Genomic DNA, 14621 nt, shown 5'->3' with positions numbered 1-14621 from the left:
CTACTCACGACCATACAGGCTTCATCCCGCGACATGTCGCCAGGGTGTCGCCTGTAGGGTCGTGAGTCGTCTCCTCACTCACCCAAAGAGTCGTAGCGTCTTTCTGGTCGCCGCTGAATTTTCGACATGTTGAAAATTTTCGGTGACCTGCAACGACCTATGACGGATGCCGGCAGTCGCCGGAAAAGTCGCGTAAGTGGGACAGGCCCTTAAGCCTTTTCCAAATCCATAGGACCAAGTCATCATGAATCCCATATATCTTAAAATCCCTGACCTTTGTGCAGGATCCTACTCACGGAAACTGGTTGTGGGTCAAATTCTTTTTGCATTCTTGATACCCAGTTACATTCGTGTCTGTGTAATTCCAGATAGTATGGTGGCAATTTTGGGCCCCATATCTGAGGAAAGATGTGTTGGCTCTGGCAAGGGTCCAGGGGAGGTTTACGAGAATGATCCCATAAAAATGAGCACTGGGCCTCTACTCGCTGGAGTTTAGAAGGATTTTGGGGGTGGACTTCATTGAAACTCACTGAATAGTGATAGGCCTGGATGGAGTGGATGTGGAGAGGAAGTTTCCACTAGTGAGAGAGTCTAGGACCAGAGGTCATAGCCTCAGAATTAAAGGACATTCCTTTTTCAAGGAGATGAGAAGGAATTTCTTTAGTCAGAGGGTGGTGAGTGTAGAATTATTTTCCACAGAAGGCTTTGGAGGCCAAGTCAGTAGACAGTCTCTTGCCCAGAGTTGGGGAATCGAGAACCAGAGGGCACAGGTTTAAGGTGAATGGGGGAAAGATTTAATAGGGCGGCACGGTGGTCAAGCTGTCGCCTTACAGCACCAGAGACCCAGGTTCGATCCTGCCTACGGGTTCTGTCTGTACGGAGTTTATACATTCTCCCCGTGACCTGCGTGGGTTTCCTCCAACATCTTCGGTTTCCTCCCACCCTCCAAAGACATACAGGTTTGTAGGCCAATTTGCTTGGTTTAAATGTAAATTGTTCCTCGTGTGTGTAGGGTAGTGTTAATGTGTGGGGATCGCTGGTCGGTGCAGACTCGGTGGGCCGTAGGGCCTGTTTCCACGCTGTATATTTAAACTAAAACTAAACTAAAGAAAAAGGAACCTGACGGGTAACTTGTTTTACACAAAATGCAGTGGGTGTAGGGAATGAGCTGCCGGAGGAGATAAATGAGGCATTTAGACAGGTGCATGGGTAGGACAGGTGTAGAGAGATATGTGGCAAACGCAGTCAGGTGGAACATGTTGGTCAGTCTGCAAGTTGGTCAGAAACGCCTGTTTCCACGCTGCAAGACTCTATACCAATGCTTATACCAGGGGAGATGCAACTCTGCTTTTTGATAACCATTAATTTTAGTGAACATTTGATAACTTAATGTAATAAAGAAGTTTCTATTCTATGCACAAAGCTTGATAGCATGCACCACCAGACTCAGGAACAGCTTCTTCCCGTTATCAGGCTTCACAAAGATCCTTCCATAAGTTATGTTACTAACCGATTCACCTCTACCCCATTGCGGGCATTGGAGTTTGTCTATGGAACTGTTGAGCTACAAGCTGAGAACTATATTCTGCACTCTGTATCTTCCCCTTTGCTCTATCTATTGTACTTGAATTGACTTGATTGTGTTTATGTAGAGAATATCTGATCTGTCTGGATAACATGCAAAAGAAAGCTTTTCACTGTACCTCGGTAAACACGACAGTAATAAACCTATTCCCTTTTCCCCATTATCATGTATCTGTACACTGTGGACGGCACGATTGTAATCATGTATAGTCTTTCCGCTGACAGGTTAACACGTAACAAAATGCTTTTCACTGCACCTCAGTACAGTTGACACCAAATTAAACTCACTAGACATAAATCTAGTCAATCCTTACTGGGCCTACATTTCTAACACAAACCTTAAATAGACTGTGTGTAAACAAAGACAAAATTCGGTTCATGAGTAACAGGCGCAGAATTAGGAACATTCAGGCCATCAAGTCTACTCCACCATTCATTCGTGGCTGATCTACCTTTCCCTCTCAACCCCATTCACCTGCCTTCTCCCCACAGCCCCTGACTCCCACAAATTCCTTCTAATATTAATTTTTTAATGGACAATTGTGAGTTAATATTTTTAAAGAGCTGCAATTCAATTTTGTGGTGATATAATAACCATATAACAATTACAGCACGGAAACAGGCCATCTCGGCCCTTCTAGTCCGTGCCGAACACTTATTCTCCCCTAGTCCCATCTACCTGCACTCAGACAATAACCCTCCATTCCTTTCCCGTCCATATAACTATCCAATTTATTTTTAAATGATAAAATCGAACCTGCCTCCACCACCTCCACTGGAAGCTCATTCCACACAGCTACCACTCTCTGAGTAAAGAAGTTCCCCCTCATGTTACCCCTAAACTTCTGTCCCTTAATTCTCAAGTCATGTCCTCTTGTTTGAATCTTCCTTACTCTCAGTGGGAAAAGCTTATCCACGTCAACTCTGTCTAGCCCTCTCATCATTTTAAAGACCTCTATCAAGTCCCCCCTTAACCTTCTGCGCTCCAAAGAATAAAGACCTAACTTGTTCAACCTATCTCTGTAACTTAGTTGCTGAAACCCAGGCAACATTCTAGTAAATCTCCTCTGTACTCTCTCTATTTTGTTGACATCCTTCCTATAATTAGTCGACCCAAATTGTACACCATACTCCAGAATTGGCCTCACCAATGCCTTGTACAATTTTAACATTACATCCCAACTTCTATACTCAATGCTCTGATTTATAAAGGCCAGCACACCCTTCTTCATAATCTTCATAGTAAACTAATTGGCTGCGTTTTGGAAAAGATAAGAAGACGGCACAGTGGCGGAGCGGTAGAGCTGCTGCTCTTACAGCGCCAGAGACCCGGGTTCGATCCCGACTACGGTGCTATCTGTGCGGAGTTTGCACGTTCTCCCCGCAACCTGCGTGAGTTTTCCCCAGGAGCACTGGTTTCCTCCCATGCTCCTAAGACATACAGGTTTGTAGGTAAATTGGCTTCTGTAAAGTTGTCTCTAGTGTGTGTAGGATAGTGCTAGTGCACCGGGATCGCTGGTTGGCATGGACTCGGTGGGCCGAAGGGTCTGTTTCCCGTGCTGTATCTCTAAACTAAGCTGAAATGGGTGCAGAGAAGATTTACGAGGAAGTTGCCAGAACTCGAGTGTCTGAGCTATAAGGAGAGGTTGATTAGGCTGGGACTCTATTCCTTGGAGGGCAGGAGGATGAGGTGTGATCTTATAGAGGTGTATAAAATCACGAGAGGAATAGATCGGGTAAACGCACAGAGTCTCTTACCCAGAGAAGGTGAATCGAGGACCAGAGGACGTAGGTTTAAGGTGAAGAGGAAAAGATTTAATAGGAATCAAAGGGGTAACTTTTTCACACGGAGGGTGGTGGGTGCATGTAGCAAGCTGCCAGAGGAGGTAGAAGGTACACAAAATTGCTGGGGAAACTCAGCGGGTGCAGCAGCATCTATGGAGCGAAGGAAATAGGCGACGTTTCAGGCCGAAACCCTTCTTCAGACTGCCAAGGTATGCCTACTTTGAAGAAGTTCTCCTCCTCTCTCCGGAGACAGTTTCACAACCTCCTCTCTAACTGCACACCCTCTGTGACCCCCCCGGCCCTCCAACTGTACGTCAAGGTATGCCAGAGGAGGTAGTTGAGGCTGGGACTATCCCAACAATTAAGAAACAGTCAGACAGATAGGACATGTTTGGAGGGATATGGACCAAATGCTGAGAAGTGGGACTGGTGTAGCTGGGACATGTTGGCCAGTGTGGGCAAATAGGGCAGAAGGGCCCGTTTCCACACTGTATCACTCGATGATTAAATTAAACTGTTAAAAAAAAAATCAAGTTCATCAGCCAATATTAAATTTAAACAATTAGCAGTTTCATTTCCTCACACAAGATATAAATTACACTACATAAGAAACGTAGGCAACAAGAACATTTAAATGTTAAAGGATTGTTAGCCAGCCCTCGAGGAAGAGAGAATCCTCCCGGTTGGATTTTAGTTTTGTATGTCGAATGTACCTCTGTCAGGATACAGTGCAATTATTGATGTATGTGACCCAAAAGGGGAGCCATTATTGTTGTGACATTCAAACCTCTGAAGGCTGCGGAGATGGCTTGCAAAGGACATGATTCTCCTTCAAGCCTTCGTTTCTAATTAAAAACCCGCGGCTGAAATCTCAGGCGACTTTTGTTGCTACTTCGAAATTTATTGGAATACCTATTAATATGCAGAAACCTTTAGAATCCATAAGCGGCTAGCATCTTACCTGCAAGTGGACTACAGTATGAATGCTGGGAGAGCAGTTTACCTAAATATGCAGCGGTGGGTGGGGGGAGGGAGGGAATAAATATTCCCCACTAAGAAGTAAACCCTTTGGGTGAATACAGATATTAAAATTTTTATTACACAGTTAGCAATACAACAATACCTGAATCATACTTTAAAGATTCACAGGTTGACAGTCCATACAATACAGTCCAACTAAAGAAAAAGTAAAGATAATCAAGGAACCACAGTTTAGACATAGTAGACTTAAAAGCTCAGAAATATGCTGACAAAAAAGCATGATGTCTAGACACCCCCCAAAAAGTTAGTCTACCGTTAACTTGTGGTACATGTCGGAATTACGTATTGCACAACTTTCACAACAAAGTTGAGGAACCAAAAATCTTACTTAAATCTGCATTTCAAATTCTCCAATGTTCTGTCCTTTCAGAAACCAGACAATATGGAGTCCCTTTCCTAAGTATTCCAGGCATAGGCATGCTTTGCATAAGTTAACTGGCCTTTGCTGTTTATTTTTTTTACTTCCACCCCCCCTCCCCCGTTTTTTTTTTTTTGTTCCACAACATGCACCTACACAACAAAGACAGGTGTTGTCCTGTCACAAGTACGTCTCACAACAGAGAGGGGCCCTCCCACCCCCGTTCCTATCGGCAACCAACCTTTCAACTGTAATTAATGAAGTCTTTTTTTTATTTTTTTATTTCCTCTCAATGCGTTTATACCTACAAATTATACTCTCACATAATCTGTATAAGTGACAAGCTTAAAAGGAAACTAACAAAAGTTCAGATATGAGGTCTGCATTGTTACCAAGTAGTGATTATGGTTTTGCAGCTGTATGAGCCTACTTTTGGTTTCCTGGTTCTTTTGTGCCCATTTGGTTTTTACTATCACCAGTTAGTTTTATAGCTACTGGTACATGCTGTCAGAGGTAGAGTGAAAGTTTGCCACTGAGGAGACTGTAGCAAAAAACAGGAGAAAAGAGAAGAACTCTGAGAAATTGGTTTACAACAGGGTGCCCTGAAATAAATGTAAGTGGATCAGTAATGTGATGCACTAGTCCTTTCACACACTAGTGTTAATAAAACAGTGCTGTTTTCACATACATCACAGCATCCGATATATACGAGTATGACATCTGTTTTTTTGGATTATACAATGAATTGACTGAAAGTTGCTGAAATAGTTTAACCTGCTGACTGCTTTGAAACAATTACTGGTGCTTTTTGTTTCTGATTTTGGTCCATCTGGGTTGACTTTGGCTGACTTCCCTTAGTTTTTTTTAATTAATACTGTTTAATATCTGGCATTCAGCAGTGTTAAAGCTGTCAATCTACACCTCAGCATTTTGGAGTCTATTATTTTTTTTTTTTTTACTTCTCGAGATAAAAGTTTTTATTTTTATTTTAAAATCAGCAATACTTAATGACTTCGCAGTGATATGCATGCACTGTCCTCTTGTGTGATCTCGTCATATAAAATGCCACCCGTTGGATAAATGGCCGGTTTATCAAAGAAATGGATGTGACAGCTACTCTAATCTATAGCTAACTCTGCAAAATGGCTCTAGCATATTGGGAGTTTGCCCAAACAAGCATGCCTTAGGGAGTCATTTATGACAGTCCAAAGTACATTTACGTACATCCCTCTTACAATACACCAAAATGGTAGCATTCCGTGACGCATGCTAAGTCTTATAATTCTTAAACAGAGTGAAATAGCAGCTCAGATAGATAGCTTTTTTTTTTTTAACCTTTTTCTTTTGAGGACAACGAAATAATCCCATTGTGTGAACTACCAGAGAAATATCACTAATACATACAGATATAAAGGCAGCATAGAAAGATACAGGTCTATCACCAACTAGGAATAATCGCCTACGTGTGGGGGTATGGTTAGCTACAATGGGTCTTCACATTTTTCCAACACATTTACAAGAACATCATAGTGAATCTCACAGGACAGAAGTGTTTTAACACCAAGAGAACTACTTCAAATCTGAACAGATGGATGGGAACACGGAATGGGCCAGTGTTGTAGCCACCATTTTCATTATCAAAAAAATGAGCAGGAACAGACCTGATTGTCTGACTATGTGGAACCTTGTAATAGTGTAGAAATGCTCTGTTGAGGGCAGTTGGTAGACAAGAGTCTGCCGGAAAAAAAAAAAGTTAATCCAACGCAGGCTGTTTCTCGTTAGGATTGAAAGCCTCTTATTATAGCATTTGCTTTGTTGTTGTATTCATATATCCCACAGCAAAAAAAAAAAAAACCCACAGATTCAATTCTTCACTTGGTTGACCTGGATATTGTTCTTCTGGAGGGACGCATGAACATCTGTGCTTGCTTCCAATCTGCTACACAGCTGTGCATTCTGTCACAGGTCTTCAGAGTTCAATCCACAGCCCATGGACGCCATTCATCTTCTTGTTAAAATGTCTCTGCCGTAGCCGACGTAGCCTGTGCCCTTGAGGGTTTTTGCGAGAGACCTATTTTTCATCATTGCAGGAAAGAACAGCGTGCCCTTTAATATTTGCATTTCGCTTTGTACATTAATTAGCAATCCCTTGGTCTGTTGTCTGATAAAGCATCTGTTTATGAGGTTACCTAGTTTTAATCCCAGCTACTGGAAAAATAACGAGGGAAGAGGTCAAATCTACTTTTGTGATGCTCTCTGCCTTCTCCGCAGATTACAAACAAGAAAAAAAGATGAACAAATAATATCTTTGTTTTTTCATAGTAAGTAAGTGTGACCCGTTTTATGGCCTTCGAAACTCACTACTACTCCAGATTAGTTTCTCCTTGGATAGTGAAGAGTCTTGTTTTTTGTTTTATTTTCCCTTTTCATCTTTGTGTGACTTGAGCCAAGTTTGTTTTTTTTGAGGAAAATCTTTAGCGTGGGGTCGTTTCTATTGTGGATGGAGTGGCCGGGGTGGTTGACCTGGAAGTAGTTGCTGGTGGTGTGTCGACTGGACTTCCTGCGCCACTGCTGGGCGTTGCCGAGGAACCGCCCGTGGCCACCTCGCCCTGTTGCTGGGCCTGAAGGGTTTGTCCGCACACGTGGTGGTGCTTTTCCCAGTCCTTATGCTGGCAGAATGAGCCGCAGTATCGCGCCGTATTGCAGCCACTGCAAGTCTCGCTCGCCTTACGTCCGCAGTTCCAACAACTCTGTGGAGGAGAAAAAACAAAAACAAAGCAAAATTAATACAACATTAGAAGTCGATGGTGACTCAACATCGAGTCAATGGGTATCGGGTCAGGGGCGGCACGGTGGCGCAGCGGTAGAGTTGCTGCCTGAGACCCGGTTTGATCCTGACTACGGGTGCTGTCTGTACGGAGTTCGCACGTTCTCCCCATGAACCGTGTGGGTTTTCTCTGAGATCTTCGGTTTCCTCCCACACTCCAAAGACGTACAGGTTTGTAATCTAAATGGCTTGGTATGAATGTAAATCGACCCTAGTGTGTGTAGGATAGTGTTAGTGTACGGGGATCGCTGGTCAGTGCAGACTTGGTGGGCTGAAGGGCCTGTTTCAGCACTGCACCTCTAAACAAGACTAACCCTAAAAGCTGACAATGTAACAAATGTTACAACCTAGCTGACAACCTAACAAATGTAAACCAGGAAAAGATTACATGAAGCCATGAAGCTGAGACTAATCTGTTCAACTGCATCTTGGCAGGTGATCTCTTTTAAGTAGTGCATATCTCGGTTAAAATTTCAGCTTCTGACACGCAGAGACAGAACATAGAACAGTACAGCACAGAAACAGGCCCTTCGGCCCACAATGTCTGTGCTGAACATGATGCATGTACGTGATCCATATCCCACCATTAGCATGCGGCTATCTGAAAGCCTCTTAAATGCCTCTGTCGTATCTGCCTCCATCTGCCTCCACCACCCACCCCCGGCAGCGTGTTCCAGGCATCCACCACCTTCTGCGTTAAATAAAACTTCATAAGTTCCTAAGTCGTAGGAGCAAAATTAGGCCATTCGGCCCATCAAGTCTACTCCACTATTCAATCATGGCTGATATACCTTTCCATCTCAACTCCATTCTCTTGCCTTCTCCCCATAAACCTTGATACCCCTACTAATCAAGAATCTGTCAGACTGTGCCGTAAAAATATGCTTTGACTTGGCCTCCACAGATTCACCGCCCTCTGACTAAAGACATTTCTCCTCATCTTCTTGCCCGGTACATCTTCTTTAAACCTTACCCCTCTCACCTTAAAGTTATGCCCTCTAATCTTTCACATTTCCAGCATGGGTTAAGGTTCTGGCTGTATACCCTATCTATGCCTCTCATCATTTTATATAGTTCTATCAGGTCTCCCCTCAGCCTCTGACACTCCAGAGGAAACAATCTAGGTGACTCCTAACAAACCCCCCTTACTCATTCCCTTCCTCATTCCCATACCATCTTCAATCGGACATTACTGGACTAAACGTCATTCCCTTTATCCTGTATCTATACACTGTGGACAGCTCAAATGTAATCATGTAGTATTTCCGCTAACTGGTTAGCACACAACAAAAAGCTTTTCACAGTACCTCGGTAAAATAAACTAAACCACAATGCAAAACTGCCATTTCAGAATAAAGTGTTAGACAACAAACTAAATTGCATGTCCACTAGATTTTGGTTTCTTTCAATGCTTTCTTACAATAATGGACACTTCAATTTTCAGCAATGTTTCGTGGTTCATTCTGGGAGAGAGAACTTTGCCTCTGCTGCAAATAATATTAAAACCAAATGGTTTTATTTAGTTTATTGTCACGTGTACCCAGGTACAGTGAAAAGCTTTTGTTGCGTGCTATCCAGTCAGCAGAAAGACAATGCATAAATCCAATCGAGCCATTTTCATGATAAGGGAATAACGTTTAGTGCAAGGTAAAGGCAATTAAGAGTTTAATTTCCTAACACGTTGGGAGGTCTGGGAGGTCATGTTGCAGTTGTATGATGTGCCTGTCCCACTTAGGCGATTTTGCTGTCATAGTCGTAGCAGGTCGCCCAAAAAAACGGCGACTGGAACCCCCCTACGACCGTGTCTATGACAATGTATGCAACAACCTCCCACCTAGTCGACGTCAAGCTACCGACAACCAGCGACTCATTAGGACGTCCACCTACGACCGCACCTACGACAACCTACGTCCACCCGCGGCAACCTACGACAAGGTACGACCCTGTCGGTGACAACTGAAGACAATTCAGTCGCCGATACCTGTCGCCGGTTGACGTAGGTAGTCGCCAATGGAATTAGTGCCAAACTACATCTTCCTGGCGACAACCTACGACAAGCCAACTGTTGCCAAAAAGTTTTGAACATTTCAAAATCTAGCGGCAACCAGAAAAACGCTACGATTCTTTGGGCGACTGAGGAGACTACTCGCGACCTTACAGGCGACACCCGGGCGACCATGTGGTGACAGCCAAGTCGCCTGTGGTCGCCTAAAAAATCGCCTAAGTGGGACAGGGGCATAAGATGTTGGTGAGACCGCATTTGGAATATTGTGTTCAGTTCTGGGCACCATGTTATAGGAAAGATATTGTCAAGCTTGAAAGTGTTCAGAAAAGATTTACCAGGATGTTGCCAGGATTACAGGGTGTGAATTATAGGCAGAGGTTGAGTAGGTTGGGTCTCTATACCTTGTAGCGCAGGAGGATGAGAGGTGATCTTATAGAGGTGTACAAAATCATGAGAGGAATAGATAGGGTAGATGCACAGAGTCTCTTGCCCAGAGTAGGGGACTCGTGGACCAGAGGACATAGGTTCAAGGTGATGGGGAAAAGATTTAATATGAATCTGTGCGGTCATTTTTTTACACAAATGGTGGTGGGGGTATGGAACAAGCTGCCAGAGGAGGCAATCGAGGCTAGGACTATCCCAATGTTTAATAAACAGTTAGACAGATACATGGATAGGACAAGTTTGGGGGGATATGGACCAAGCACAGGCAGGTGGGACTAGTGTCGCTGGGACATGTTGGCCGGTGTGGGCAAATTGGGCTGAAGGGCCTGTTTCCACACTGTATCATTCCATGACTCAATGCTGCCTGACCCGCTGAGTTACTCCAGCAATTTGTGTCTTTTGTCCAACCTGTCTTTATTGCTAGGACCCTCTAATCCAGGTAGCATCTTGGTAAACAACTCTAAAGCCATCATGTCCTCCCTGTAATCGGACGACCAGAACTGCATGTAATACTCCAAATGTGGGCGAAACAAAGTCCAAAATTGGCAACAAATTCCTGTGATTTATATTGGCCTAGAAACAGGTTTGGAGGGGTATGGACCAAGCACAGGTAGGTGGGACTAGTGTAGCTGGGACATGTTGGCCAGTGTGGGGAAAGTTGGCTGGTGTGGATCGCTCTATGAATCCAAGTAAGTTTGAGGGCTTTTTTAAAAATATTCAACGAGTCAATCGTAACAGAAGAATGTTAAATAATTATTTTACAGTTATTTAATCAGTTGACTAACCCAAAACCTCGGTTCACAGGTATTTCAACACTTGCAAGCGTGGACCAATTCTGTAAGGGAACCCATCTGTTACAGACATAGACTGGTGCACACATACTCTGGAAATACGCTGATGATTGCAATGTATAAATGAGTGAATACTTGAATTAATTGCCAGCATATCAATTTCTGTCAGATTAAATGCAAATTCATGGTAAAACAATGAACACAGAAAGATCCAATTATAGTAACCCCTTCAATGTTAGGAATTTTAGATATGTCCTGAAAAATAATACATCCGGCTAGAGTCGCTTGAAGAAAAACTGAAGATTTCAGGATGAACTAGGACTAAAACGGTGCTAATCCTTCTCCGTGGTGTCACTGCACGAGTCCATTTTGTTAGAATTTACAGGAGGTGGATGAGGCAGGGACGATCGCAAGGCTTAAGAAGCAATTAGACAGGTACGTGTCAGGGGTTATGAGGAGAAGGCAGGAGAATGGGGTTAAGAGGGAAAGATAGATCAGCCATGATTGAATGGCAGAGTAGACTTGATGGGTCGAATGGCCTAATTCCTCTCCTATCACTTCTGAACTTATGAGATGCACGGATAGGAGAGGTTTAGAGGGATATGGGCCAAATGCAGGCAAATGGGACTAGGGTAGATGGGACATATTGGTCGGTACGTGCAAGTTGGGCCGAAGGGCCTGTTTCCACACTGTATGGCTCTGTGACCATGTACAACAGTACAGCGCAGGAACAGGCCCTTCGGCCCACAATGTCTGTGCTAATCATGCTGCCAAGACCAAGCCTTATCTGCCTGCATGTGATCCATACAACACCAATCCCTGCATATCCACATGTCTGTACAAATTTATTGTAAATGCCACTGTTGTATCTGTCTCCACCACCATCCATGGCAGCGTGTTCCAGGCACTCACCACCCTCTGTGTAAAAATACACTTGCCATGCACATCTCCTTTAAATTTGTTCCTCTCACCTTAATGCTATGCCCTCCAGTCTTTGATACTCCAACCTTTGAAATACCTTGTTCTGGAAGCCTGCCTCTCCAGGGCCACAATAGAATTAATTTTCTTCCCCTCGCTGGGAGATTTCTATCAGGTTTGCTTAAGCTAATTCAAGTTATATAATGAAGGTTTAAAACCCTTTTCTCCAGGAGCCTGCATCTTTCTTTACAGAATTACCAATTGAGAATGCACATTGAAGGAGTAACGTCATAGAAAATGAGCAAAACCTGGAGGCGAGTGATCTATTCCAGTAAGATTTCATTCATATTATGTAGCGGGCTAATATAGACAGCATGAGAAGAAACACACTTTATTCTCGTCTTAGATTGGAAATAAGGAATCGGGAAATATGTTATAAAAGCTACTGCTCCCCGAGTCATACAAAGTGATGTTGTTAGGATTAAAATGTGCCTTTACTTTAGACTTAAGAGATACAGCGTGGAAGCAGGCTCTTCCCCCCACTGAGTCCGCGTCGACCAACGATGACCCCTTACGTTAGCACTATCCTGTACAATAGGGACAATTTACAATTTTACAAAAGCCAATTAACCTACAAACCTGTACGTCTTTGGAGTGTGGGATCGATCCTGACTATGAGTGCTGTCTGTATGGAGTTTGTACGTTCTCCCTGTGACTGCGTGGGTTTCCTCCAAATGCTCCAGTTTCCTCCTGCACTCCAAAGATGTGCGGGTTTGTAGATTAACATTTAGTGCAAGATGAAGTCCAGTAAAGTCCAATTAAAGATATCCATCAATTAAACTATCAATTTAATTCAATCAAGTAAAGATATCCAAAGATATCCATCTCCAATGATAGTCTGAGAGTCTCCAATGTGGCAGATAGTAGCTCAGGACCGCTCTCTAGTTCAGAAAGGATGGTTCAGTTGCCTGATAACAGCTGGGAAGAAATGGTCCCTGAATCTGGAGGTGGGCGTTTTCACCCTTCCGTACCTATTGCCTAATGGGAGAGGGGAGAAGAGGGAGTGACGAGGGTGAGACTGGTCCTTGATTATGCATGTGGCCTTGCCGAGGCAGCGTGAAGTGTAGATGGAGTCAATGGGAGGGAGCTAGGTTCGTGTGGTGAACTGGTGTTCAAATAGTACACTTCTTCTCAATCCGAGAACTGTGCCTGTATCGATAGAGCTGGACTCGTATCCTTTCCCAAATTAGCCTCTCAGTCCTTTGCATCTCTAAAGAAGGGTCCCAACCTGAAATGTCGCCAATCCATGTTCTCCAAAGATACTGCCTGATCCACTAAGTTACTCCAGCACTTTGTGTCCTTTTCTATTTCATTTGGCCCCATTCCAATTTACATGTAGCCTAGCGTAACAGTCTTGAGGTTATAATCTTTGAGGTTATGTTCTTTAATTTGGCTTCTGTACATTTGGAATGCCTCTCTCAGGACTTTCAAAGAGAGTCCAATGTCAGCAAAATTATCCTTTAGATAATCTAGTCTAGTTTAGTTTAGAGATACCGTGCTTAAACAGGCCCTTCAGCACACCGAGTCCACACAGACCAGCGATCCATGCACATTAACACTATCCTGCACACACTAGGAACAATTTACACCTACACCAAGCCAATTAACCTACAAACCTGTACGTCTTTGGAGCATGGGAGGAAACTGAAGATCTCGGAGAAAATCCACACAGGTCACGGGGAGAACGTACAAACTCCGTACAGGCAGCACCAGTGGTCGGAATCGAACCCGGGTCTTCGGCAATACAAGCGCTGTAAGGCAGCAACTCTACCGCTGCGCCACTGTGGCCGCCCAATCGTGCCACTTGGTTCGAGGTGGACAAAATTCCTTCACTCCATAGATGCTGCCTCACCCGCTGAGTTTCTCCAGCATTTTTGTCTACCTTCGATTTTTCCACCATCTGCAGTTCTTTCTTAAACACTTGGTTCTAGGTTGTCCCTGGACTGTAGAAAGTCACTTTTCTTTATGCCTCAGAAGTCTGAGCCACGACCAAGGGCTATTTCAGTGGATATGGGCTGAACAGGCACGAGAGACTACATAGCCACAAGATCATCCACAGCCATTAAAGGGGGAGTTCTGTTTTAATAAACATTTATGGCCTTTCTGTGACACAATCAAGCGTTTCAGTTCAGATTCGGTTTAGTTTAGTTTATTGTCATGTACAACGAGGTACAGTGAAAAGCTTTTGTAGCTTGCTAACCAGTCAGCAGAAAGACGATACATGATTACAATCGAGCCCATTACAGTGTATAGATACATGATAAGGGAATAACGTTTAGTGCAAGATAAAGCCAGTAAAGTCTGATCAAAGATAGTCCGAAGGTCACCAATGAAGTAGATCAGCAGTTCAGCACTGCTCTCAAGTTGTGGTAGGATGATTCAGTTGCCTGATAACAGCTGGGAAGAAACTGTCCCTGAATCTGGAGGTGTGCATTTTCACACTTCTGTACCTTTTGTCCAATGGGAGAGGGGAGAAGAGGTACAAATCGATTACAAGACCTCCTTGTCAAACATAATTTTACAACTAACAATCAAATTGGCTATAAAGATCAGCAGAGTTTAGTTTAGTTTTGAAACACAGCGTGGAAACAGGCCTTTCAGCCCAATGAGTCCGGGCCAACCAACAATGACCCATACACTAGTTTCAGATCCTGCACACTAGGGATAATTTACAGAAGCCAATTAACCTACAAACCCGTACGTCTTTGGAGTGTGGGAGGAAACCTGGAGCACCCGGAGAAAACCCACACAGTCAGAGGGAGAACGTACAAACTCCGTACAGAAAACACCCGCGGTCAGGATCAAGAG

At 43.8% G+C, this 14621-nt stretch overlaps 1 protein-coding gene across 10 annotated transcripts in view; it reads right to left on the bottom strand.

Moving 5' to 3' along the window:
• Window positions 1–4446: 4446 nt before the first annotated feature.
• Window positions 4447–14621, bottom strand: part of runx1t1 (RUNX1 partner transcriptional co-repressor 1) — a 156248-nt gene continuing 146073 nt past the window's right edge. For 9 of the 10 annotated variants that reach the window (XM_033020139.1, XM_033020138.1, XM_033020140.1 and 6 more), the window contains one exon: window positions 4447–7518. In XM_033020139.1, coding sequence (XP_032876030.1) covers window positions 7243–7518 — 276 coding nt within the window. In that variant the 3' untranslated portion in view covers window positions 4447–7242. The remainder of the gene's footprint in view (window positions 7519–14621) is intronic. The other variant, XM_033020133.1, reaches the window with a different exon arrangement.

Source organism: Amblyraja radiata, chromosome 4 (assembly GCF_010909765.2).
Source record: "Amblyraja radiata isolate CabotCenter1 chromosome 4, sAmbRad1.1.pri, whole genome shotgun sequence".
In the NCBI taxonomy this organism is placed as follows: domain Eukaryota; kingdom Metazoa; phylum Chordata; class Chondrichthyes; order Rajiformes; family Rajidae; genus Amblyraja; species Amblyraja radiata.
This window is presented reverse-complemented; position numbering and strand designations above follow the sequence as displayed.